Source organism: Mycteria americana, chromosome 16 (genome assembly GCF_035582795.1).
Source record: "Mycteria americana isolate JAX WOST 10 ecotype Jacksonville Zoo and Gardens chromosome 16, USCA_MyAme_1.0, whole genome shotgun sequence".
In the NCBI taxonomy this organism is placed as follows: Eukaryota; Metazoa; Chordata; class Aves; order Ciconiiformes; family Ciconiidae; genus Mycteria; species Mycteria americana.
In genome coordinates, this window is record NC_134380.1 from 4796727 (window position 1) to 4823897 (window position 27171).

Sequence of the window (27171 nt, forward strand, 5' to 3'; positions counted from 1 at the left end):
TTGTAAGGCAGCTTTTCCAGAAAAAGCTTTTATCTTTCCTTATGTTCACAGCTGTATATGATGCCTTGCTGGTGAATTACTTAGCAATAAAGATTACTTTTATGATACTACATTGATTGTCATAAATAACTATGGTTCTCATTTTTATGTTTCAGCCATAAATTACTTCATTTGCTATTTTCTTGACATACCAGTCCCTCGCAAACATGAAAGTGGAAGTTTTGTAGGTAAGTGAGATTTGGAAACCAAAACCAGTGGCAAAACACACTGGGACCACCAATATAATAGGACGATGACTGTTAATGCTGAGACTTGGGATAGATCCCTGGGCTTTATTATTACTCTCTTGATTTCCCAGAACATGAAATAAGATGATTACTCTCTTGATTTCCCAGAACATGAATTAAAAAACAGGTAATAGTTCTCTGAAGTAAAAAGGAACAGAAGCACAAACCACTACTTGTAGTCGTGCATATGCCTAAGAAAAACTCTAGGTTCTGCTGTGTTCATAGTATTTGATTTTCATCTCATGTCTTCTGGCTCATTTCTCATGTTGAGTTTCTGGGTAAAGTTCTGGCTGAAGTTAATGTTCATATTCTGGGCTGGTATTTCTGGATTAAAGGAAAGGGGTTTTGTGGTGTCAGGGTGGATCAAAGTAGAAGATTCCTTGGCCATAGGAGAAAGTTCATGTTGAAGGTTCTCTCTTTTGGAAGTCAAAATGAAGCCTGATTTAGGAGTAGAGTTTCTAGGATTATTGCAGTATAAATACAGTCTAATAAGGATCCTAATGGTAGTGACATCAGTGAAACAGAATACAGCTGTCTGTCCTTCATCCATCAACTAAGTTGTCTGTAAGTTTGTTGGGCTTTGAGGACAAAATTGTGTAAGGAACTTGAAAATTATGCCTTAAACAGAAATTGGTGCATATGCCACTGTAGGCTGATGGCTACAGGTGCTCAGGAGGTTTTACAAATGGTTTAACAGATACACAGCATATTGTTTGTGATCTTATTTCCAGGTTTCTTGCCATATAATGCAAGACAAGAAGGTTCTTCAGCCCACAAAGAAAAATAAATTCCTAAAGCATATTTCTGGGTGAGTAAGAGAAGGGGAAATTCCTCACTGAAGACATAAATTAATAATATTTTTTTCTATTTATCAGGTACTTAATTTATAGTCAAAGGATGCAGTGCAAGCTCGCTCTGTTTAAACTAAAATAAACTTCTCAAAACAGTTCTTGGATACTGAAGTTCTTTGCCTGTTCTGGAAATTTTACTGTAGGCAGAATGTGTTTCCCTTAGATTTCTTTTCCATGCTTGTAGAAAGCAGGTGTTTGAGGAATTGGGTATCACTCATAGGGAACACTGAAAACGAAAACAAAAAACCACATGAAAACAGGGCCAGGGGAACTCAACACTGTGGCCCTTAGGAAGAGGCTAATCTGAAGCACCTCTTGTGTGACTGGGTATTACCCCATTTGTGTACTTGGAGACTAACTTCTTTTTTTGTGAAAAGTGAATCAATGCAAAAGAAAAATTAAAATTTTGAGTCAGATTCTCAGAATATTGATATCTTTTGCACTGAGAGCTTGCACTGGAGTTTGAACACAGCTGGTATTTAGACAGGCTGGATTTGAGTGAAGAGTTCGGTCCCGTTAGCAATTCCTCAAACACTCAATCCTCCAGAGGTGCAAAAATCCCCAATGTGCACGCATGTTTGCCGCCACGTTCCTGGGCTACAACTTGTTCTCTTGTGCTATTTGCGTCACACGTTACAACAGTGCTGGCCAACTTTTTTTCTTTTTGGTAAACAGGTCACAGGTTCGACCTGTTTGATTCTTGTCTAGCGAGTAAAAGGGTTCATCCTGAGTGCCTCGATGCTGAGGGACTGCTCTTGCTTGGAGCAGCCAAAGGATTGAGAAAGCTCCGAAGTGCCCTCCATCCGGCACTAGCGCATGCACCCTTCTTCCAGTTTGCATGAGGTCGTGTGTGAGATGGGCAGCGGAGTGCAATTGTGCGCACGCCTGCAAACTTGTTCTTGAAACATAAGGGGCTTCAGCTCGGAAGTAGGGAGCTGCAGTGCAGTTCTCCTTCCCTTGTTTCTGGCTGTTCTTTGAGACCGTTTGCCACCTGGATCAACAGATGATATACCAGAGAAAGAGGGGAGGTACGGATTGATGGGAGGGAAAAAGGGCCGTTGTCTCCTCATGGAGGTGCTGTGTGCTGCGGGATGCGGGACTGAGGCCGTGTGGTAATGCGTGGCTGTGCGCTGAGCAGCAGCTCAAACTCTTATCACTGTCATAGCTCTCCCTGCCCCCAGGTAGAGGTGCTGAGTCAGCAAGGTGTTAAGAGGCGTTTTCTCCCTTATCTCCATGTCAGAGTACATCTGGTGCCACGCACTCAGGGAAAACATCCTGCATAGGGCTTCTTTTAGTTTCTTTATTAACTGTTTAACTTGAAGGCTGCCCTGTTAGGCCTGTTTTTCTTTTATAATGGCAAGTTAATTTTCAGTGAGGAATTCCAGCTTGTCTCAGGTGGCAGGGAAAGTTGCAATGTGTGATGGGTAAGCTCAGGGTGAGCCGAGCAACTCAACCCTGCCAGCAGCAGGCAGTGAGCGTTAGAGACGTCTGCTGCCAGGGGTCTTAAGAGAGCTCTAACCGTACCCCATAATATGTGCACATGCAATCCCACCCACGATAAATTCTGGACCCTTTCCTGTATAGATGTGTTCTGACCATGGATTGAGCAGAGAAGATGCTTAGCCCTTTCTGGAGAGGCAAGGAGAGGATTACGCTGTCTCTCCCGGCCATGCCAGGAGCGCGAGGCTGTAGAGCAGAGCAGCCCCTGCCATTGCCCTGCAGCGAGCCTTGCTCCAGCCGCTTTCCGACTACGGGTCTCACTTTCTCCAAACTTATTTTGACAGGAAGCGTTTCTGAGAAAGTGCAGAAATGAAAGCCCTTTTCTGCATCCCAGACTTAAAAAGAACAAAGTAGTTCATTATGAAAGAAAGAGGAAAAGTCTGTCTTTTCCTCTTTTGCAAATGCAAACATTTCCTCTTTTTTTCCAGGTCTGTTTATGCGGGCGTTGAAAACAGAGGGATGAGGATGACTCTCCCTGCAGCCACTTCTTCGTAGCAGGTTGCAGAGTGGGATTTTGGTCTGTCTCCTGACTGTTCCCTGGTTTTGAGATGAGCCTCCCCACTTTTTTTATCGGCTGAGAGGTGCTGTTTACCCTTCACTACTATGCAGCTCTTGCATCTCGGCCACCTAGACTGACCCAGCAGTAGATTTTGGCTATCGATTCCCAAACCAGCTCTATGGGGTTCTCCGCTTGTCAGGTCTGCCACATACCCTGAACGTCACACCACTTCTTTGACTTTCCCTGGGTTTTGGAGACAAAAACTGATTTGCCACAGGCAAAATCCCAGCTTCCAGGACAAGCTGTATGACAGCAGGTAGATATTTTGTGTGCACTAAAAGCTCTGCTTTGGTACTGGCTGTGCATCCTATGGTATATAATTTCATCAGTTCAACACTTTTATAGCCCTGCGGATCTCTGCCCCACGTTCATTTCTAGTAGCCCCATCTAGCTCTGCCATGCAGGGCAGGGTGGATGGCATCCCTCCTAAAGACTGTCACAGCAGCTTATTTTGAGCTGCTTGTGGATGAGTAGCACTGCAACCCAGGAGCCAGAGACTCAGACTGCTAGACAAGGAAATCTTTAACATGTGGGAGCTGTGTTGCACAACTGGTGTTGCATGCTTTTCTCAGAGAGCAACGTGTTTTAGGAGGAACATGGAGGGCCTTATCCTTGAGGAAATGAAAGAAGAAAGATCTCCAATAGAGACTATGCAGCTGGGCTGGGACTGACTTATTGTAACAATATTGATTTTTGGAACAACTCCCTGGTAGCTCATTGTCACTTATTGTTTCTAGAGAGCTGCTGGCTTAACCTACGGCCCTTTTTCTCTGCTGAACATGATACGAGCTGCTCAGAAGGAGCTGAAGTGTCTTTTTTCGGGGGGCATGATTTTTTTCCATGCTTTCCAGCCGCAGAGTCCCATGCAGCAGCATGAACTTACCTTGTTTGCATTGCTCAGTGATACTGCTGTCCTGAGCTCCATAGAAAATGAAAGTGAAAATCCAGTTGCTTTTTAAAGAAGGGAGAAGCTGGTGGTGTGCTTTTATGTCTGGGATCCAAGTGGCTTCTGCATTTCCTCTGTAGGGCTCTGGAAGAGGAGCTGAATCAACCGGGAGCTGGAAAGGCTGCTTGGGCATGTGGAGAAGGGAAGAGGCACAAAGGCTTCCTTGGATGCAAACAACTTTTGAGGTACTCACACTGTCTTCTTCTTTAAGGGTTCCTGTCTTACAGCCAGTCTTTTCTCTTACAAATTGTTGCTGTTTCCTCTTTTTAAGTAGGCATTTAGAAACAGGCACTAAAAAAGTCTGCGGCAGACAGGAAACGGTTAGTGTGTTTCACATTTTCTCCATAAGAAACAACGTGTGTTACTTGTGTGCATGATCTTGCTAAATAAATAACACTGCTTTTTACAGCCCTGACTGCCAACTTCCATGCAGTTCTGCACTGCTTTCACGTTGCTTGTGTGAATGCAAAAACCCAACAGCTTCATTAAGTGGTGCACTTATATAAAAGTGTGAGTGACCGCAGAATAAATAAATCTATTAGAGTATTTCCATCTTCATGTAATTCCTAAATCATTTTTCCCACATCCAATTAACCTTTTTTTTTCTTGTAGCTCCTTATCATGTTTTGCTAATACCTCCTTTTCCATCCTGTCATATTTGCAAATAAAGGATAATTTACCAGAAGGGTTGCAGTAGAAATCTTTGCAACTCTCTTCCTTTCAAGGAGAAGCTGTCACCCAAGCTGGAGCTGACTGTGCGTTGTTTTCTCTGTAGCTACTGCTCCGCTCCCAAAAGGGGCCCATGGGGACCCCAGTGGCTCTGGGTTCAGAACAAAACAGAGAACCAAAACAGAAAGTGTCTGTTGGTAGGGATATTGGTTTTAAAAGAAAAGAAATTAAACCAGTGAAGCAGTTCATTCTAATTGCCTTAATGGGCTGCAAGCAGAAAATAAAATGTTAGTAGTGTTTTCTAATGGTTACTGTGGAAAATTTTTTTAAGAGCAGCTGCTGGGAAGCTGTGTACTCTACTCTCAGGATTTCTGCAGAGATTTCTCAGCTCAAGCAGTGTCTCGCTGATTGCTTTCTGCACCGGCTGCTTGGAACTGTGGAAAAAAATGGCACTTATAGGCTTGCTTTGGAAACAGCAGTCTTACCTCTTCCTGGGATTTTGCTTTTTTTTAATTGCAAAAGCTTGTTGAGAGTGGTATTCAGCAGATCAGCAAGGTGAAACCAGTACTGAAAGTAATACCAAAATTAGCTCTTATGTAAATTCTCCTCCTTTTCCAGGAAAGAACTTAAAGTGGAAAATAAAATCTGTAGGATCTCCTGAAGTTCTTTGTTTTTTATTTTGTTGCTTCCTTACTTCCTTCTATAGTAGTATTTTCTTCAAACTGTTTGAAACTTAAGTCGAAAATGTTTAAACATCTAAAGCCTGGGGTTTTAGTGTCTGTTTTAGATGTTTAGAAACATCTAAAACCCCAGGGCAGCAGCCCTGCTCTGCCATCTCCTGTGGCCGGGACTTTGGGTGACCCCCGCTGCAGCTCTGTGCTTGTCACCACGGGGGTCCCCACGGAAGTGGCAGCCTCAGCTGAGCTGTGCTGGAGGCAGAGGTGGGCAAGTCTGAGGATGCACACTGGAGAGGCAGTGAGCTGGTTGAACTTGTGCTGGAGTGGGAAAATGCAGGTGTCTAACCACGGTATTCCAGGTCGTTAAGCTGGATGGTTCCTCTGGTGGAAATGATGCTATTGTGTTAATGACTGACTTTCTTGGTAAACATTGGAGTGGTTTATTGTGTTGTGTTTGCTATGAAGTTATGGGAGAAGGCAAAGCAGGAGAGTTTCAGGTAGTCATTTTTACTCAAATAGATCCTTTCAAAAACAAAATGAAAGGACCTTGTTAGGTGTTTACAACTTTCTGGTTCTGGTTCAACCCACTTCCTCCTGGCCGTGATCTCAGGTTGGCTTGTGCTGGGATCAGATCTGACCTGGGGAAAAGTTCGTCAGCTGGGTGTGAATGATTGGTGTTTGGTGAAGGAGCTCCAGATCCTCGTGGTTGTTACTTTACTCACCTACTGCTTGCAGCTGATCCACTTTTAGGGTTTGGCATTGCTTTGTTACAGCTGTGTAGACAACTTCAGTAGCTCTGAAAAGTAAAGGTTTGTATTGCCTTGAAAAGAAAAGTAAGCAGGCAAAAAACATGATGAAAAATATTTTCTGTCTAAAGAGCGTGTTTCATTTTTAGATTTGAGTGTTTTATTGTTAAAGTAAGTTTAAAACTGATGGCAGGAGGTGGCTAAGACAGCTGAAGACTCTCAGAAACCTGCCAAAAAAGAGGATTGTAAGACAGACCAGTGGGAGGGGGCAGAGATTTGGTGGACGGTGTTCTGGCTTTTGAAAATGAAGAGGAGGAGTAGGAAGGAATATCACCAGAGAGAAGAGGAAGGGAGACGTCCTTTGAGCAGAATGAGAGGAGGGGCAAGGATGGGGCAAGAAGACCACAAAAGAGAAGAGAAAACAGAATGAACAGGGACAGAAGATACAGACCTCAGGCTGAAAACTATTGCAGAAAAAAACACTTATTGTCCTTAACCTCTGGGCAAATAACTCTGCCAGATGTGCTGCAGCTGGTCTGTGAGGACTGCATCAGGCTGGTGAACATGTTCTGAGGAGGACAAGGAGATATAATACTCTGGAGGTATTTAAAAGATGTGTAGGTGTGGTGCTTACGGACACGGTTTGGCGGTGGTTTTGGCAGTGGTCTTGGCAGTGTTAGGCTACTGGTTGGACTCGATCATCTTAAGGGTCTTTTTGAACCTAAACGATTCTAGGATTCATTTGATGACAGTTGCCTTGGCCCTCTGCTCGCCCGCAGGGGAGCAGAGGCATTGTTACCTGGTGCTTTGCAAAGCAGGAAACAGGATAAAGTGAGTAAAGTGTGAAATGGTACTGATTGATCTGTTTTTGAAAAAAATCCCACCCAAAATCAAAAAGATAGGAACTGTTTTTATATGTATGGAAAGAGGATGAGGCAAAGATGCTGAGCTCATTTGATGTTCTGAGTGTTGTTAATACTTGGTGGGGCAAGAAGAAATTCTTGCAAGATTGTACAGATGAGGAGGAGCACTGCGCATAAAATGTAAGAATTGGTCCCTCATGTGGTGCGAAGTGGAAGTGGACGGATCACACCTTTGTGGGCGTGTGTGGAGCAGCACCAGGACCTCGGCTCGGTCCAGCATCTCCTGGGCTTGGGCCCTGCGCGGGGGTGTCGAGAGCTTGGGGCACTGCGGAGGGGCCCCAGATTTTATTCCACAGGAAATCTTGCGGGCGGTCTCAAAGATTGCCTCCTGCGCTTCTCGGCAGCTGGAAAGGGCTCGTTTTGCCGGTTGTGTTCCTCCCGTCTCATCCGTTTCTGGGAATTGGGGTGGGACTTTCAGCAGCTCTAGACTAGCACAGATCATGAGAGAGAAGCAATTATTAACTTCTGCTGAAGAGTTAATGAATAATTAGGCATTAATGCATAATTAATTTGGAAACTTCCTCAAGGTACTTCTCAGGTAGGGACATACCAAAAAAGTTGTTTTAATGAAAGCTTCTAATGAAAAGCTCCTAAGGGCAAAGCAATTTGTGTTTTCCAGACACAAATAGGCTAGTGAGGACAGACACACTAGGCTAGTGAGGAAAGTTAGGTGAATTTTCCAGACTTTTTTTTTTTTGCTTTGGAAAGTGAAAGTTGTGTTTTACTAAAACATATTTCACAAATTTATGACAGTTTAATTGAAATGATTGAGGATGAATTTCTAACTAAATCCAAGACATTTTTTGAAAAGAAATACTAGTTTTTGTTTGTTTGTTCATTTAATTTGAACAGATATTTCCCATCAGGTCTTCTAAATTAAAAATAATATTCAATCTGACAATAAATATTTCATCTTAGGTCAAGCAAAACACTCATTCAGCACAAAACATCTTCCTTGTCCAATTTTTTGTGTATTTTGGAAGTGATAGCAAGTCAAGACGTTATTTGTTGCATGTCCTACTGAGCGATGTGTGCAGGGCCACTGCCTTGAGGAGCCTGGAGGACCTGGACATGGAGTCTCCTGCCCCGCAGACTCAGGAGGGATTTCCCTTTCCCTGCAGAAAGACCGTGTGTCTTCTACTGCCGTGACTGACCCAGAGATGGAAAGGGGTTTGAGTTTGGCATTTTGCAAAAGCCATCTATCTCAGAGCGCAGTAGCAGCTGAGCAGCATGAGCATTTCTTTGCCTATATTCCAGCTGTCTTGGCTAGAAGGAGCTTTATGCACTTGGCCTGGAAGTTGTTTTCTTTTTGACTGGAGAAAGATAATAAGAAAGATAATGGATGCTAAACACTATATTTAATGTCCAAACAGGGAGATAACTGAGGGAGGAGCCTGGTGAGCCTGCCCTGGTGAACGCTGCTGCAGCTGGGCACCCAGGGCAGCCCGATGGATTCCCCCCACTTCACGCGGTTATGTTTCCTGCTTCTGACCATTGCAGCTCCCTGTCCAAGTGAGTCTCCTTATTCGATCTGGTTGTTTTTCACTGCATGTTAGTAGCTAAAAACTTTTAAACTGTTATTAGAAAGCTCAGTTGTGTCCAGTTAAGACTAAGACCACGAAGCCACTAAGGTGGGAAAAGAAATTAAGAAGGTGAAGGTTGATTCATTTGGCCTGTCACAATCACCTAACTTGGGATGGGTAACTTTTTGGATCTGTCTGAAGGCAGATGAGGTGAGTCCTGCCCCCTTACCAGGGCAGTCTGAATGAGTAAAACCCCTTTGTCAGCTCTCAGCACCCAGCCCCAGCATACTCCAGCACTTCAGCCAGGCTGCTGGTGCATTTTGGCTTGGCTGTAAAACTGTTGCCTGCAGGAATACTGAACTGAACCAGTGGCAGTGACCTGGGACACCGCATCCAGCTCTATGTAGTCTGGCAGCTCAGCTGTGAACTTCATTTGTCCTGGGATCTGGATGTCTGCTGGAGGTATACCTGATAGGATTGTGCCAAGGAGTTTTGGAAGGAAAGAAACTAAGTAACTAGAAACTAAGGATGATTCATCTGAGCCTGTCTGGGCAGAGGACCTCTCAGCTCAACAAGAGAAATGTCTTTCAACTTGCTTCCCAAGCTGCCAGCTTCCTGGTTAAAACCCCAGTGGCAGCCGTGGGGGAATTATGTCCCCAAAAATTATTTTGGGGACTGGGTCCAGTACTGTATAAAAATTGGCCATTGGCAGACAATGTCTCCTAAGCCTGTCCTTTTGGTGTCTCCACCCAGTCCTTTTGGTGGACTGGGTTTGTCCACCAAAACACTTTGTCCAGCAATCCCATTCTCTAACACTAAAAGTCTGGGGAGAAAAGTGATAGAAAATAATTTTTCTTTGTTTTCTCATTTAGATATTGCCATGCCCAGTGACAAATGTGCTGAGGGGACACGAGACTCTTCCTTTTGCAAAACCGAGGTGACAGTCTACCACTGTAAAGACTGTGAGAGCAACATATGCAAATCATCCGATTATGAAGGCTTTGCAAAAATCGGTGAAACACGAAGTGAGACATTTTCAAATGAAATAATTCAGTTGGTGATCAGTGAAACACGCATCATTATGTGCTTTTGGCAAGAAAATACTTCTCCTGAAGGAGTTTATGCCATCGTCTGGGAGAAAGCCATGGGAGTAGGAGACTCATGTGGCATCCTGAATTTTGGAGGTATGCTCTACTGGGAGCCTGGCTATCAACATATGGAAAACATATTTCTGGTTGTGAAACTGAATTGTTTTATATTTGGGCAGACAGTGAGGTTAATGACTAAACTAACTTGTCAAAATGAGTTTCTTTTGTGAAAAAAGTCATTAAGTCATTCACAAAAATAAATTAAATTCTCTCGGGTCAAACACTGCTTAAAACTACACTATTAAAACTACTAGATTCAGATAAATTCATGTTTACCCTGATTTATAATTATACTTCTTTTTTTTTTTTTGGCAATAGCAATTCTTATGGTCAAAATCTGTGCTAGTCTGCAAGGTATGAATCCCATCTACTTCAGGCAGTACACACTGAAAGCCAGGTCTAGCCTAAAGAGCCATTGTGTGTTGCTCTTCTGTACAATTCAGTAAATAACCAGGAAGTATCCTTCCAGCTTCCATCTCATAAAAGTGTTAAATTCAGAGATAAAAATGCCTGTCAGTACATGTAGCAAGTGGCTCCGAGAGGGCAAAACTTCATGGTGGATCAGGTTGCCCAGGTGTAATTTAGTTGAACTCCGTCCAAGTCAATGACATTTCACCAGTTGACATCTGATTGAATATGTATTTGGCTTTGCCCTCCTGGCTGTAGATGATTCTCTGAAAGCAGCTTTCATCACCTCTCTTGTTAGACTTAGAGCATCCTTTCTGCTTACTGCTTAGAGCATCCTTTCCTTACTGCTGACAGAAGAAAACAAGAAAAAATTCTCAGCCTACATATTCTTTTGTTCAGCGTAACAACTCCTCGTGTATTTAATTTCTGACCGCTGTAAACCACGTCTCTCCTGGATTTATGCTTACCACTGCAAAATATCTACGTGCTGTTACCACTGTGTGAAGCTTTGATGACGCTAAAACATCCATAGTGAAAACTGGCAATTGCTGTAGACATAGATGCCTATATCTCTTGAGAGGGTAGCAGGTGGGTGTGCTGAGTGTGGGATGTGTAGGTAGGAAGGAGTTTGCAAGATAACGGCCTTTGCATTTCCTACCTCTTAGAAGAGGAGTAAGTTATATAATGGCCCAGTGGCATGCAGGCTAGATGGGAGATGCACTCTGGGGTCTCTGAGATTTATACAGCTGCTGGTCTTGCTTGTTCCTCTTCTTTGGTTCCTGTGGGTAAATGGAAGGTGCAAAATTTTGTCATAATTATCCTTTGAATAGAATTTAAATGCAAAAAGGTAATGATAAGCTTTTTACAAATGTTTTGGTGTTCTTAATTACATGTGAAAACTTTTATGCTTTCTTCAAATTTGAAGATTTCCATTAATGGTTCATAGAACAGTTCATCAGCTTTAGTGAGACGAAAATCGAAATGATGACTGGTTGATTTGAACAGTTGGTGAATTAAGTATGACTGTATCAATCTCCAATTTTTTGTGGTACATGAAGGATCCACTTTTTTAACCTATTAACCTCTTTAACCTTTTTAACCCTTGATTGAAGATCTTATAAATGATCCATATTTATAATTAAAACTTCTTTTATCTTTCAGCTTCCTCAGAAAATGTGAGTGGTAACATCATTCAAATTTGTTGCGAAGCAAAGACAAACCTCTCGGTGCCCAGCCCTCCCCTGGAGTGCTACACTAACATGTCAGATGAGAAAACCAGAAAATCAACAGCCGACATCGCTGATGAGGGAGATCTAGGTTAATCCCTTCACATGTTTGTTTTCCCTTTGCTTTGAGAGAGTTTTGCCCTGACAGCTTGATGTGAACAGAGTTTTACATGGAGGGGGGCAGATGTACAGTACATTCCTACCTTGGACCCAGACATGCTGTAACCATCCAAACTCAGACTTTCCCCTAGCCCGTGTAGGTGCCCAGTCCTGGAAATATATATTCCTAGGTATAGGTTTCTGTAACTGTAGCTATATAGCTATAGATACAGGGACACTGAGGGAAGGCGGTACGTGATGGGCGTGCAACCAGTTCCCAAGAATTCCACTTACCAGTAAGTGATAAATGAGACTTTACCTCCAGACTGAGAGGACATTTGTCACACACAGTTATTTTTATATCCAAAGTTCTTTCACTGTAGAAATCCCTGTCGTCTTCCTTAGGTTATGGACAAAGAGGGCATCTTTGCTTGAGACAAGTAAACACTATTTATCCTTTTCTGGGGAGAGTCCTTGGTAGGGGTATGGCTTTTAACTTTTTGCTGTGTCGTTTGGGGTTTTTTTTTGTTTTGGGGTTTTTCTTTGGTAATTTTTGAATGTGTGCTGGATGATTCTATTATTGCTTTTCCAAATTAGACAAGTATTAAAATAACCTTTCTAGATATTTATATGTTTACATTCCTGTGCATTGACGTCTTTAAAAAATGGTCAAAATGGATTTCCCTAGTGGCCTTTGAACCCATCATTAAGGATGTATTGCCTAGCTGAATGTCTTTTCCTTACCAGATCCTTGTTTCTGAAATGCACACTATCCAGACATCATCCAGAATGATGCTGCCCTGAAAAACATTCTTCCGGCTTTTATTTTCTACTTATTGCATGTCTTGTTTTAGCAGAAAAACTGGCTAAAAATAGTAAGATCACTAAACGACTTCGCAGAGTTATTGACCTTCTTCCATTTTCAGGGTACAAGGTCTCGCACCTCTTGTTTTTGGTTATTTCAGATGAGATAGATATTCCAAGGTATCTGTTGTGGTGGGGAGTCAAGGATTAGTTTCAAAAGTTGATAGAGTCATTTTTTGGTTACAGGCATCTTTATTAAGATATCCTAAACCAGAGGCTATTTGTTCTTTCGTTCATCAGTTCCTTCTGTCATTATCGGCTTTTGTGGGGTACATTGCAGAAGCACCAGGCCCAATTCTTCCTAGCTGGTGCTTATAAGGCGGGCTCGTTTCTTGGCGCACCTTGTTTGATTCACTTGGACTCTTTATTTTCTTCTATTCTGCAGGTAATGCTCAATTTTCAATCAGCAAAAAGAGCAGCGTTGGCATCGTCATCCCAGTACTGATTCTTGGGGTTTGTGTAGCAGCACTGGCAATGTATTGTGTTCGACAGAACCGAAATGGTCGAGGTACGGTCTGACAAAATGTGTGTTTCCTATGGGTAACATGACTTACAGGCTGCGCTGGTAGTGGAAAAAGCATACAGGGTTTTCTTTCTGCATCTTATTTCCATAACATTGTTTATGAGGTTGCTAAATAACATTCACTGTGAAGGGGAGGCTGGGCTAACAGCTGGTATGAACGCCACCTCTGCACTTGGTGCCATGGCATAGTCTGCAGTCAGCTGGTTGTTTTATGGAAAAATAAGCACGGAATAAACTTCCTCACTGCTACAGCAATACAGCCGAGCGATTGCACTGCTCAGCCTCACCTCAGTGGGATGCAGTCCTTGGAGTAGTGTCAGACTGCAACATTGCCGTGCAGCTTCCCCTGCAGAGACGTATCCCAGCCCGGGAGGCTGCTGAGCATCCAGACGTGGGCTGACAGGTCCTTGAGGTGAATGGGTCCCACTCACAGCTCTGCCCACTAAAGAGCCAATTTTAACTTAAGGAAGAATATTTCCCTAAATACGTCCAAGGGGGGAGTTTGTTTTGCAAACTAATACGCATGGGAAGGGCTGGGATGGGCTCTATTGGATTATAATTCTCACTGAAATCAACCTATGCCTTTGGTGGCCTCACAGATATTTTTTCCTTCAATTCTGCAGCTGTGAGAAAATACATATGGGCTCCTGAAACAAAAAACCTCACACCTATTTGAAAAACATCTACAAATGAGAAAACCAGGCCTCTATGCCAGCAGCATACTCCTCAGTAATGATGTACAGCGTTCAGCTGAAGAAACAGATGGTCATTTTATACGAGACCTCATGGCAGTTTTCACAAATGAACCTTCACCCAATCCATGCATTCACTGAGGACTCTGGTTGCCACAGTTGTCCAGCTCCAGGCCTTCACGAGCAACACAAGAAGCTCCCTGGATCTCCCATCTTCTCCTGGTGCTTTGCTGAGGACAGCAGTCATCGCAAGAGAGGTGGCTGGCTCAGCAGCACAGGTTTAAACCAGCTGAATTCTCTCAGTGGTTTTCATGATTGACACTATCCGTTCATCCGAAATTCTTCAGAGAACCATATCCGTGCTCAGGAAGGATGTGTTGAACCCTGAGGCAGATGCTCTCTGCATGTCTTCCATTTTGTAATACGATAGCACGCCTGTAGGTCTATTTTTTTTTTTTTAACTCCCAGGTGGCCTCTAGATCCAAAAAAGCGTTTTGTACGGGTGACTGGTTTGTTGAATTAGAGGGGTTTGGCCTGTTGGAACAGACATTTGATTTTGCAACCACCTGCAGGTTGAGGACATCTCCTCTGCGTGCTCGTTCCTGTGCAAGGGTGGATGGGAGGCCTACATCCAGCTCCCTTAGAGATGGCATTGGGTCATGGACGCCATAGCCTCCTCCCAAGCTGAACAGAAGTACGATATCAATCTCCCTGACAAATTAGGTCATAATACTGGCAATTTTAGTGTAGGACACTTTCAACAGTAACTCCAGTGGATAGGAAAGCATACTGACGTACCCGTTCTGTTTCCTTATCAGAAAAGACTACAATATTTCTGCATCTGAAGACAGGTTTGGGTAGCCTGCATGCAGACAGTATGTGATGAATACTGCACTTCAGGGATCCCCATTTGGTAGTTCACAGGCGGTGTGTCATCTTCAAAGGATTTATCATTCACACTTGATTTGAATAAATCCTCAAAAGTTTTCATTAGACCTAATCTTGTTTCAGGCTTTTGAGCAAAAATCAGCAGCAGCACAATTGGAAAAGCAGATGCATGAAACAGTATGAATACTTGCTGAATCATTTTTACATGGTTTAATTACCCATAAACCTGTAGCTGAAACTTCCAGCAGGAGATCTCAAAGGATGTAGGATGTTGCGTGACTCTTGAAATTTGCTACAATGAAATCTAAAGGGAAAAGTTCGTAATGAAAGACAGCCCAAAATATGTTACTAATTCATTTTAGAAATACAGAAAAGCCTCTGTGCTTAAATTTGGCTCTTGCTTGGCACAGGAGACTAGTGCTATTATGGGTTGGGGTTTTTTTCCCTCCCCTGTTGGGGCTTTACACTCATGCTGATCTGAGATACCCTTTTAACTCAGCTCTCAGCTTATTTGTTGGATTTTGTCTCTTCCATTTTAATGTGGTGGAATGCAGTCAAAACTTCATGAAGAGATGGCAATCCCCAGCTATTCAAAGGCTTTTAGATATTTGCTGAGTATGTTATTTTGACTGATCCAGCTGTGAACTCTGTTACATCATGATGAATGTTATAATATGTTTATTCAATAAGCCAAAGCTAAGGTTACCTGTAAAGAGTCCAGACTGTGCAAGGATTTAGCGATAGAAGGAAAAAGACTTTTCCTCTTTATACAGCGCCTTAGCACAATTGCAGTTCCTGGTTTTTCCCAGAACAGGACTGCTGTAAGCTTTCAACACAGTAGAGCTGTGTCTGAAAGGAGTGAGGAAGAGGTTTGTTTGGGATAAAAGCCATCTTTTTGGAGAAAATAATATATCTGTGGCTATAGTCTGGGAAAGGAGCACTCAAATCGGGTATGGGCCTTTCGCTTTTTGACCCCGCTGCAGCTATCACGGGTGTTGCTTTTGGTTCTGTTTCCCTCTCCTGTAAGTCGTTGCTGTGGGTGCCTTTGAGGAAATGCCAAGTGCTCCAGTTTATGCAATCAAGCTGTATTCTGTGCTTCTGGAGATTTCCAGTGATGTACATATTATTTTTGTATACCTAGAAAAATACTGTCTTAAAATTGAAGGTCATGGGAGTTCTTTTGTATGGTCTTTTAATGAGTTAAACAAATGTGTCTATGTATATGTGTGGAAAAATCTGTGTGTGTGTGTATATATGGTGTTCAAATCGATGGCTGACACTGGGTAGTTTTGGTATAAACTCAGATTTTGAGTTCTTTGGAAAAGGGACAAAGCAGTATTTGAGAACTCACATTGTATTAACTTGAGGGATTCAGGTTTAATGTTGTGCAGATTTAGTTTCTACTCTTTAACACCGGTTGGGGCCAGAGACCTGGACATTTTTTGAGAAGAAAGGTTATATGGACACCGCTGCCCGGTGACAGTTGCTTAGCTAAATTAGTCGCAAGATGCAAGTCACAGACCAATCTTTATGGCTAACTCAAGAACACTTTCCTTACATCTCTTCATCCTTCTGATGATTATGCAGGTTGTGATATTCAGAGGCATCACTACCAAATGTTGCACTTTGCTGCTCCTGCGTTGTGTTGTGCTGGTAGACAGCAGTCATCCCACATCTCAGGAAAACCTGTTATAAATAGCTTTAAAGATCTACAGTGTTTGTTCTAAGCAACGGCGTTGTGTTGTTTTGCAATATACAAATATAGGCAAATATTTGTTTATGAAATAAAAAATGAAATAATGAATGTCTTTATGAAATAAAAATACTAAGAAGCCTGACTCACCAAATGCTATAATTTGACAGTTGTAATTTCATTTTAATGATTTTTTTTGTTTTGTTTTGTGTTGTTATACTCATCACAATAAAACGTCAGCTTAAACATTGGCTATTCGTTGGTAACCCTGTGTTGATTGTATTGCTATTTGGGATGTTAGTCTCCTTTACAAAGCATCACCATCACATGATTCCCAAACTCATAATCCAGTATTATTGTCATGATTTACTTCTTAAATGTTGCAAAAACAAAGACAGGGAGTAAGAGATGTCTCCTGGCATCTGTTTTTGTATCCAGTAGTGAGCCTTTGTAGGGCTAATTGAAAGCTCATTTCACAACCTGCCTGACCTCTGTTTTCTTTACAGTAATTGATGAAGATTGAAAATTGATCAAGCATTCAAGAAACTCTTTTGGAACACCCTCTTCCCCTATATATTCACACAGAGAACAGTGCCTGCAAGAAGAGCTTTTCATCACATCAAGGGAGGGAGCAGGTGCTACATGTGAACTGTAGCTGAGGTTCCCTTTTGCTGGTGGTTAGCAGCTCTTGTGTAGTGCAGGCACTACAGAATATGTTACTAGATGTGAAGCCAGGAGGCGCGTGAGGTACGTACCGTGCTGTTGCTTGGAAGCTATGCACATTGTCATTGCCAAGATGCAGACCAAACCTGTAGTTTTTTGAGCAGGGTTTGTGTAATAATTTAAGGTTTACCTGAAGTAATGGAGAATCTCTCATCTACTTGCTCCTTACAAAGCCAAGACTTTTGCATTTGCAGGCACCAGCCAGGCAGCCTGCTAAGCCTGTGGGAACACTGACAGGCTGAATTGATTGTACCAAGTGCCTACATTTCCAGTAAGGCCACAACAGGGAGATAATTGCATAACTTTGGCACTGTGAAGAGCAACTTTGAGCCTACCTTTTCTCAGTTGACTGTAAAGGGAAGGTGGGTGCTCACCATAGAGACTCTTCCTAATCCTGCCCTCAGGGTTGGGGGTTGTTCAGTAGTAGGAAACCATGGGCGTTTTAAGTGTGAAGTCAAGACCAAGACGCACCTCTCGAGAAATCTGTCTTGCCCCTCTCTGTCACATTTGTTGTGATACTAAGGCAAAAGAAGCATGTTGCTAACTTCTTTTAGTAGACAGCTGATGTAGCTGGAAGAAAACAGGCCAACTTGTGTCATACAACACTTTCTTCAGGTCTTTAACTCATCAGTGGAATAATAGAGAACAACTAAAAAGACCTTTGAAAATGCTGTGGATATCACATCTCCCAACTGCATCTCTCTTTCTTCTGCTTCTCCCGTGCTTCCCTGGCCAGAAAGGTACGTACAACATAGATGCTCTTATATTTCACAAGTTTCAATATTTTCTTTCCTCCCCCCCTCCCCTGTCTGTTGTCTCAAACAGGTTCCTGGCAAATTCACCATTAGCAAAACCAGGTGGAACTTTGAAAAACATTCTCTGAAATTATAGAATGAGTTTTTAGAAAAAAAAAAGAAAAATTACTGTGATCAGAACTTAACTTTTCTATACAGAAATTACTCTCTGTAGAAAGAGTGGAGGTTGTTTTCTCAGTAATTCAACATGAACTGTATCTGTAATTGTTAAGGTTGACAGGGGGAGCCCACTACTGAATAGAAATGAATATTGATATTTACTGGGGACATAATTATTGAAGGTATAATAAAACCTTACTAGAAATATCCATTGCTGAATATTGTTGTAGCTATTGAGAGTACAAGCTGGAGGCACACTTGGGGAAAGCAGTGTGAATCTCTGAGGTGTTGCGGATGGAGTGAGCGTGCACTTCACTCGTAAGAGAAGTAAAAATATAGTTTATTGATATAGAATAGGGAGTTTACAAAGTTCAACGCGACAGTGTTTTAACAAGATTTGATGGCAAGGTACACTTGACTGTTTACTGCATAGAGGACAGGGTCAGACAAAACTGTTAGGGAGACCCTCCCGTTGAGTCATGAGGTTCAGAAAAGGATCCCCTTGCTTTCTAAACTTCTCAGAGAGGAGTCTAGGTGCGGCTAGATCCAATCCTAGTCCCAGACTTGGTCAACGGTTTATGTCTAAAGGTTTATATGTGCGCAAGCAATCCTTTATATCACTTAGCTAAGATTTCAAAGTTTAGCATGCTATTAGTCACTTACCGAGGATCTGTTGTGGCAAGGAATCTCTCAATCTCAAGGAGTAACCTTGAGAGGCGTCCCTGCTCAAGGGGAGATCCTGGCGTGCAGCCTGCTGCCGTGCAGGAGAGCTCAGAGTGCCCTGGGCTGTCCACTATTTAAGGAGTAAGGTGATTGACTTATGGTCATCTTTGCATGTCAGCAAGACATTTAGATCACTGCTTCAGGCAGCCCTTGACTACTTTATTGCCATCCATCCTCAAGGGCCAGCATAAGCTGGATGCAGCTATCAGGATGACTCCCACTGATGGTTACTGCTTGTGCAGAGCACACCGCCACATGAGGAGAACAGGCTGAGAAAAAGATGCCTCCAAACAGTCAGCCCTTTTTTCCCCCATGACCAGTGACAATAACTGGAAAGGATGGTGACTTGAGAAAAAAATATTATCCATAAATCAGCATGTCTAAAAGGAAGATGCAGTGAAACTGGTGAGAATATTTTGAGTGTCTTTGCCATTCTTTAGTTAGTGGTTGTTGAGGAGTCAATACCGATTTCTGCAAATATAATTTAACTCTTGAACTTCTACCCTGATCTTTTGGAGAAAGCAATTGACAAGTTGCGGCTGCTTGTCATTAGCTATGTGGGTTCTTAGATCATGCAAGTATGGGTCAGCTTAGAAGTACTGATTTTAGGCTGATGGAGATGAATTTCCTGGGCTTTCCTTCCCTGTTTGTAAAGGCTGAGTGCTCTGCATTTCTCCAGCCTTCTCTATCACCCCATTTCTCTGCTGCTTTGGAAGGTAATTGCTGACAGCTCCTGGGTTGCCTTAATTCCTTCTTAGAGAAGTGTTGTAGGAGGAATGTCCTCGTGTCTGGTCAGGTTGGATTGACCTACTGTATCTGAATTCCCATGATCTGGGCTTTCTGTGTTTGACTTCTGTGTTTGTTCCCTTATTAAAATAAATTGGTTTAAGTATGTAGGGATCCTTAATTTGCTTGTCAACACTGAATAATTCTACCCTTCCTATACTATGTTTGTCCTAGATATGCAATACACTATATTTAATTTTTCTTTCCTTGCTTTTAATGTTATTTTTTTGGGGTGTTTCCCATTTGATCCCTCTGTTCCCCGCTATTCATTGCATAAGTACTTACTGTTCAGTTTCTTTTGATATTGAGGTCATCAGAGAACTCAAAGTGTCTCATTGTATGTTTTTATACCTTTGTTTCTTATTATAGGCTGGAGTTATACCTTCTGCAGTTCTCTTCCTAAGAGGCTACGTTATCGAGTTTCCTGATGTTGCTAAAACCTCCTTTCTAAAAAAGTAAAAAAAGTGTAATTTTCTTCCATTCTTTGCCATTTTTGATACCTTTGAATTCCAGATTTAGATCCTCAACCAGCTCCAATTATTGGGCTGAGTTCAATGAAGCTTGTATTTTGAGAACCAAGAGGATCATACTGGGAATCTACAGAGCAGACTAAATTTTTTGCATGAGTGACAGAAGCCACTTTTTTGCCAAGGCCTTTTAAGCTTTGGGGAGACATTGAGTTGCACAGGTCAATGGGCATGAAAGGCACTATGGATTTCAGGATAGCCAAGAGATGATATGTACAGGATAGCAAAACTACGGTCCAGTCTTACAGAGCAGTTCTGTTGACGGAGTAGTTGTTTTTGAAAACTACTTTGATATTTCTAGATCAAGAACCCTGATATTATCATTTCAATTGCGTTTCTTATTTTTAGGTGGAGAAAATGAACAGTCAACAGACATTATCAGTGTTTGGGAAGGAGACTCCATCAACATAACTTGCTTAATGAAAGGTTCAGAAAATCAAGTGGGAATGTACTTGACAACTAGCATAAAACCCGTCCATGTGCTGTATGTTTCCAAGGAGAATACTTCAAATGTCCTTCCTGCTTTGGCTAATCGCATCAAGTATTCAAAGGAAGGAAGGAATCTCAGGATAACTCTGCACAATGTACAGGAATCTGATTCCAATATCTACCTATGCACTACGTTTATTAAAAACAATAGCCATCACAAAAAGCTGAATGGGAAGACAACCACAGTAGTGGTGAAAGGTATTGCAATTCCACCTTTTATGTCATGAATTAATAAATACAGATATATATTTTAAGTCAAAGATTGGAAGAAAGCATAATGGGAGGGAGAGTCTGACAGAACTTTACCCATGTCTGCTCAGGTAATGTACTGATTTGAAGGAAAGTGTAGGTCTGTTCCCTGAAAAGATGAAGAAAACACATAGATATAACAGTAGCAAGAAAAACCCTAGAACATCAATTCATGACTAATTTAATTCTAGCTACAAGTTTTCACATGAGTCATAGGTTGCTGCGGCAGTTTGGAAACAGTGAGGACCCGTAGCTCTTTCCAAAAAAATCAGCCAAATCTTTATGAATAACTAGCAAAGCAATGAGCCTTTTTGTGGTAGCGGTTTTTGAAAATCTCTTGTTTTTACTATTTCTTCTTAAATGACAAATTGATAATAATTGGGAAGCTGGTGCTAGGCAGGGTTTGCAAGTTGGGCATCAGTGGCTAAAGGGATGCGGGTTTTTTCTCTTAACAAACAGTTGATGAATAGGCACAAGTGCTCCTTTTGGCAGTCATTTCTGGTTAGGGGAAGAATTTTTCTGTCTTTTTCTTTTCTTTTCTTTTCTTTTCTTTTCTTTTTTTTTTTTTTTTTTTTTTTTTTTTTTTGCATTAGAAGAGGGTTGAGTCCACAATATTCTTTGGCAGCTTATTCCTCTACATACCTACCCTTCTGATGAGACCATCTAACCTGAAACATCTTTAGCAAAAATTGCAGGGTTTTCTTCCTTTCCTGTCCCCAAGGCATGCAAAACCTAATTGGTTGCTGGGTCAGTAATAGCCATTTGTATCTATGAAGACTTATCATGTCCTTCCTTAGGCTTCTCTTCTCAAACTTCTTGACTGCGTTTTCTCAAATGAATTCCATCTTGTTGATTATGTACTGTTTCTCCAAATTATTTTATTAGATTACCTTATCTCTCTTTTTTATTCTGATCCTCTTTTCTAAAATGCTTCCAACCTTCCCAGAATTATCTTTTGTACAAATGTGATAAATTCTGTCTTCATTCCCTCATCCACGTTAATGATAGTCAAAAGGAGCAGGGCCTGTCCTCAGAGAAACTCAGTGGAATGCCCTTCCAGCTGGACAGCAAGCTGTTAATAACTACTTTTTGAAGACCATTTTCAACATTGATGGCACTCACACTGTATGATTTCATCCAGACCAATAGCCTCCAAATCTTTCTATGGCTTAAATCTCACTTGAGAAAGCTGGCAACGATCCATGTCCCGGGCATGGATCTCTGAGGGCAAGCCGATGAAGCTGTATTCCCTTAGAAGAGTTCAGTATATGTATTTTTTAGGTAGGTGGAGACCCTTTACAACCAGGTAAATCTGTTTGGTCAGTCCTACTTTCAGATCAGGAAAACACGCCGGGGTGCACTGACATACATCTTTCTTCTCAAGGCACACATAAAGGTAGCCTTTAAAAAAAAATCATTTTATCTATATTTCTGTGGTCTGTTCTTTCTGTCTTTGACCTCTGTATTTGCTCCCTAGTGAAAATGCACTGTGTTAAGTATTTGGTAGCCATTAATCTCTCTTGTTTTTAGCAAAAGCCAGTGGAGTTTTTGAACAGTCACCACTCTATGTCAATCCTCAGCAAGGCCAGTCTGTCAACATTACCTGTGCATTGAAAAGCTCGCATGAATATGAAGAGATCTTTCTGCTCAAGACTCACAGGCAACCTGAAAGTGTGTTGTATGTTTCAAGTCAGAATGCTTCAACTATTTTTCCTGCTTTTGCTAATCGCTTGGAGTATTCAAAGCAAGAAAAGAAAATAGTGATAACTCTACACAACCTACAGAAAAATGACAGCGATATGTATGCATGTGCTGGGGTGGTGAAAAATTCCTCTTCCTCTTTCATCTCAGTGAACAGAATTGGCACCATGGTGCTGATTGAAGGTACTATTCTTTTACTTGTTTAATCATAAGTAACTATAGGCATGTTGTAATACAAAAGGGGGACTAAAAGCTTGCAGAACTTCAGTCGGGACAGGTAGAGCACTAATCCACGGCTAGACTTCTGCCAGTACCTGGGAAAGTTTGGGAAGAGTGCTCAAACTCCTCTGCATCCTGTTGTACTAGGACACAGAAACAGGCATCATGTTTCTACCTGTCTTGTACAACCAGAGGGGAATTATAAAAGAGAAAACTTGCTATAATCCCGCATCTTAAAAAAAAAGAAAAGGTCAAAATCAGACAACAAACACTTCAGTGTGTCTGTGAATAATCTGTCAGTTTTAGGAAATGAATCATTATTTTTAGCATCAGTTCTTTGACCTTAATGTGACATAAATGTCTTTTAGAAACCATTCCCTATAGCAAGTCTTCATTTAAAAATAGGTCACAATAGGGAGTACAGATCAAGTCCTCAGGCATTTACTTAAAGTACCACAGATAACAGCAGACGTGATCTCACACATGTATAATAAGTTATACACTGAGCACACTGTCAGCATATGTTCCAAGGACAGGTTTTTTGGTTGTTTTGTTGTTTTTTTTTTTCTGTGGGACGGTGTTGTAATCATTTGCTAAGATGAAGACAAAACCAGCAATATAGTGCTTGATTTTGGTCTTACTGGTGCAACTTAACCCTGTGCATTGGGCTTTGATGAGATCTTTGGGCAATTAAAATAAGGTTTACATAGGCCCTAAGAGTTGCAAAGGATCTATCTGCAGTCTGAAAAAAAGACTGTGGTCTCATTGTGTGGCGCTAGCCATAACTGGTGCAATATCTTAGTAACGTGAGCTGGGGAAAAGGACAGCTGCCCATCAAAGCAGCAGGGTGATCACCAGACGTTATGTTATTCAGATATGGATTCATTGAAGTTTTAGAGAACTCTAACCCTTTCCACTAGCACTATTCTGCTCAGTGTCTATACTCCAGATCACACTAGCCTCCTACTTCTGTCTGTACTGCTTGCCAACCTAGCTGGTAGAGAATTCCTAGATACTCCTGGCCGAGCCCTCAGTATTGCTGTAATACTGCAGCAAAACATTTTCTGTTTCCGATATGAGTGTGTGGTCCTACTTCTGATCAGCGGTAAGGAAGCTATTGCCTTTGTAGAGTGCTCCTCACTGACCCTTCACGTGCCACTTGCAGTCATCACCAGCCTGTAGAAGAGCATGGGGAATGCCAGTGAGAATACTAATGGGATGACAAATGTCGCTGTGTAGCGTGCTGTTGATATCTGATTTCTTGCTGACCAGTAAATAATTTTTTTCGTAATAAAAATAGCATTCTACCTCTTCATATTAACAATAATAATATAATTTCACATACAGAAGTGGAGCAGACAGACTGCAGTAATAGTTCCTGGGTCATCTATGGTCTTACCATTGTGGTAGCGCTACTGTTTTCTGCGCTGATATGCGGCACCTTGTACCGTGTCGATGTAAGTACGCTGTTACCATGCCAAAGCAAAACTGAATCTGGGTTGAGTGAATAGGTGCCTTTGATATTATTTGTAAATAGTGACTGAGTCAAGGCAACATTTGATAAACCTAAGGAATCATGGCTTTCTGTTGTCTCCTCTTTGCCCTTGTTTAATGTCTCCCAGCTGTAAACTGTTGACAGTAAAGACTGCGTGTTCTTATGTTTCTGTAGCTCTCAGTAAATGAGATATTGTTTGCCTTTTAATAACAAACCTCAGGTAAGCCTTGCAGTCAACAACGCAGCCATGCGCTGTATGTATTTCCCTGAACAGAGCACATCACTATTCTGTTTTGCTGCTTTTTGTGTGTGTGTGTGTCAATTGGGAATGGAGCTGTATATGCCAGTCTTGTAATAGATGTAAGAGAATGTTTGGAGAGGGACACAAGGACAACAAAAAGTCGTAAAATAGCCCAGTGTCTGAAAGTAGCTGTAGCAGAACAATTTTGCCCTGTCCTAGAAAAAAAGGCAACCAAGAAGTTTTCCCTTTACTGGGATTATTTACATTCATATTCTGCAGAAAGTGCCCAGAAATTCTATGTCTCTGATAGATCCTTCTGCTCCATAAAGTTTACTCAAAATTAACAGAGTATGATTCACAGGCCAGGCTCCTATCTTGTCCCTCCACATATGGCTTCAGTACTGCTAAAGAACAGTAGTGTAACATCATTCTGGCAAAGCCAAACGGCCTGTGGGAACTGGCCTCTTGTGTTATCAGTAACAAACTAAGGATAAGCATTATTTATGTTAGGGCCACAGTTACATCCAACTCTTGAAGGAACTTTTAGTGAAATTACATCAGACTGAAAGTTAAATGAATAGGTTGACAATTTCCACCTAATCCTCTAAGACCTCATTGGGTTATGAGAGGAATTTTAGAAGTACCTTTCCACTTGAAACAGATGGACTCCTAAGATGTAAATTGACTCCGTGGTCGGGGTCTTTTCAAGCTCTGTTCTGAAGGGCTGTTTGCTTTGTTTTGCAGGTGAAGAAATATTTCCAGAAAAAAACCCCAAATGTAGTATATGAGGATATGTCTTGCAGTTTTAGACATGACACCTTGACCAGAGCCAACACTTACTCCATTGGCAATTAAGCTTCTGCTAGCTGGGACTGTGCGTGGATCGACCATTCCTTTACAGGTCTCTCTGAGAGCTGCCTTAGCAGTGGTTAAACTGAAAATACGATCATCTACTTTCTTCAGTGGAAAGAAAAACCTGCCTCATTTCCAAAGCTGTTTCTGCTTTTTTGATCACTTGTGAAATATCTTTTTTTAAAAAAAAATATATAGAAAATGTAGAGAAATGCAAGTACCCTGCCCATGTGTTTGCGGTGTAGTGTGGAAAGTAGTATTTTTGGACTATACATTTGGCTAGATGCAATGTATGGGCTCATTTATTTGATTGAAAATAACCCTTTCAAGGAAGGTGGGATAGATTGAAAGGTCTGGTTCTGAGCTTTGGTAAGTCCTTAGGAAGACTGTAACAGGCCTGTTTAATAATATGCAATGGATCCATATATGCATGGATTACAGTTCTCTTACGAATCCTCGTGGGTCTACCCAAGAGCTCAGGTAGCTAAAACTACTCAAAGTTATAACAAAGAAATCTCTTCTGAAGAGAATTGAGAAAATTTGTGGCAGAGTGCATTAGAAGTGAAGTGCTAGATATTTCTGGGCTTACCTATTCAAAGATCTTAACGGTCCCACAAAAATGCAATCAAGACTAGATTTTAAACTACTGCCTTTATCAGAGATACTGGCATGATTGGTGTGGGTCTTGATGTGGTTGACGTGCAAAATGACTAGACTTGGGACATGACGGCTTTGTGGGACAGCAGAAATATTTGTGATGTGCTGGTGTTGTCTCAAACTCCAGGTGTCTCAGGACTACACAGCAGAAGGCATTGCTCAGGTCAATGAGTCTACACTGTACAGTACAAGGTGAACTAATGTGGGATAAAGCCAATGCCTGCATTCCAATCTGGGCACGGGTGAGTCTGATCCAAAAGCACCCTTAAGAAGGGAATTTATCAAAAACTAACATCAGTCAAGTAGAAATTAAATTTGATTTGGTAATGGCTTAGAACAGGTTGCTACGATGAGCTTAGCTCTTCTCTAGCTAAGGAAGGGCTACAGCTTCCTCCAGGGGTGTTTTGGTTTTGTAGAGCCGGGTCTGCTGTGGAAAGTCCACAATCTTGCATGTCCAGAGAAATATCAAATTGCCCTGTTACGAGGCAGGATTGACAGGGTTGGCTTGTGGTTTCTGGGGACAGGCTGAGACTAGAATTTTTCTTTATTGATGCATTTCTTCAATTTTTGAGGGATTAGGGCCAGTTTGCCATTGATGAGGGTGCATAGCTGGAGCGGAGCCAGGCAGAGGGGATCCTCCCTCTCTGGAGGTGAGCTCTGCCGAGATCCCAGCTTGCCGAGCCAAGCCTGCCACTCGGGAGAGGCCATTTCCCTTCAAATGTCGCCCGTGAAATGCTGTGCACCAGACCCGAGAGAGCAATCTGCTCCCTTGGGTGGCTGGTGGAGGGATGGGTTTGCCGTGTAAGCAGAGAGGTGTCCGTCGGTTGCAGACCCTGCGATCTTCACATAGCTGTACCTGAATGAAATATGTTTGTGATCGGGGCTTTGTACAGTTGCTCGATATTTTTATACATGTATTAAAGCCTATTTCACATATCTTGCAAATGAATGCTAGTTATTGCATGGACTGTTTCTTTTAGTGTTTTGGTTTTTTTAAATAGAATGATCCTTGCAAAATGCAGTATAACTTGCTGCTATCAGCACCTCAGTAGACAACATAATAACTATTTTCCACTTTATTTACGTAATCTACATGTGGGGGTTTTTTCCGTTTTAAAACTAATCACTGAAGAAAATATCAAAGAACACTTCAGACAATGTATATTCATGCAATCCTTTCATAGCGGCTAAGATAAAATTCCTGAAGAGCTAAAAATGTCAAACGGAGACGGGTGAGAAGCGGATGGCAGTGGGGAAGCTCGGCTCATCCTTCGAACAGCACCTTGCACCTGGTGGCGAGGACTGAGGGCCACAGGGTTCGCTAAATCTGGAGCAGGAGATGGCGCCTCACCACTGCTGCCCCTCGCTGGTGT

At 41.9% G+C, this 27171-nt stretch overlaps 2 protein-coding genes across 3 annotated transcripts; both read left to right on the forward strand.

Moving 5' to 3' along the window:
- Positions 1–200: 200 nt before the first annotated feature.
- On the forward strand, positions 201–16383 carry LOC142417927 (uncharacterized). Of its 2 annotated transcripts, none has more exons than XM_075519112.1 (10): positions 201–227; positions 1019–1095; positions 4224–4328; positions 4415–4463; positions 4919–5009; positions 8532–8670; positions 9554–9865; positions 11399–11554; positions 12812–12934; positions 13573–16383. In XM_075519112.1, the coding sequence occupies exons 6-10, from the start codon at positions 8607–8609 to the stop codon at positions 13623–13625; spliced, it is 708 nt and encodes a 235-aa protein (XP_075375227.1). In that variant the 5' UTR covers positions 201–227; positions 1019–1095; positions 4224–4328; positions 4415–4463; positions 4919–5009; positions 8532–8606; the 3' UTR covers positions 13626–16383. The 2 variants fall into 2 exon arrangements, with proteins under 2 accessions (XP_075375227.1, XP_075375228.1); XM_075519113.1 differs by having other exon boundaries at positions 4418–4463.
- Positions 16384–16997: 614 nt separating this feature from the next.
- On the forward strand, positions 16998–25259 carry CD7 (CD7 molecule). Its single transcript, XM_075518652.1, has 7 exons — positions 16998–17033; positions 19738–19823; positions 19882–19931; positions 20244–20582; positions 22164–22517; positions 23901–24010; positions 25043–25259. The coding sequence occupies exons 1-7, from the start codon at positions 16998–17000 to the stop codon at positions 25142–25144; spliced, it is 1077 nt and encodes a 358-aa protein (XP_075374767.1). The 3' UTR covers positions 25145–25259.
- The last annotated feature ends 1912 nt before the right edge of the window (positions 25260–27171 follow it).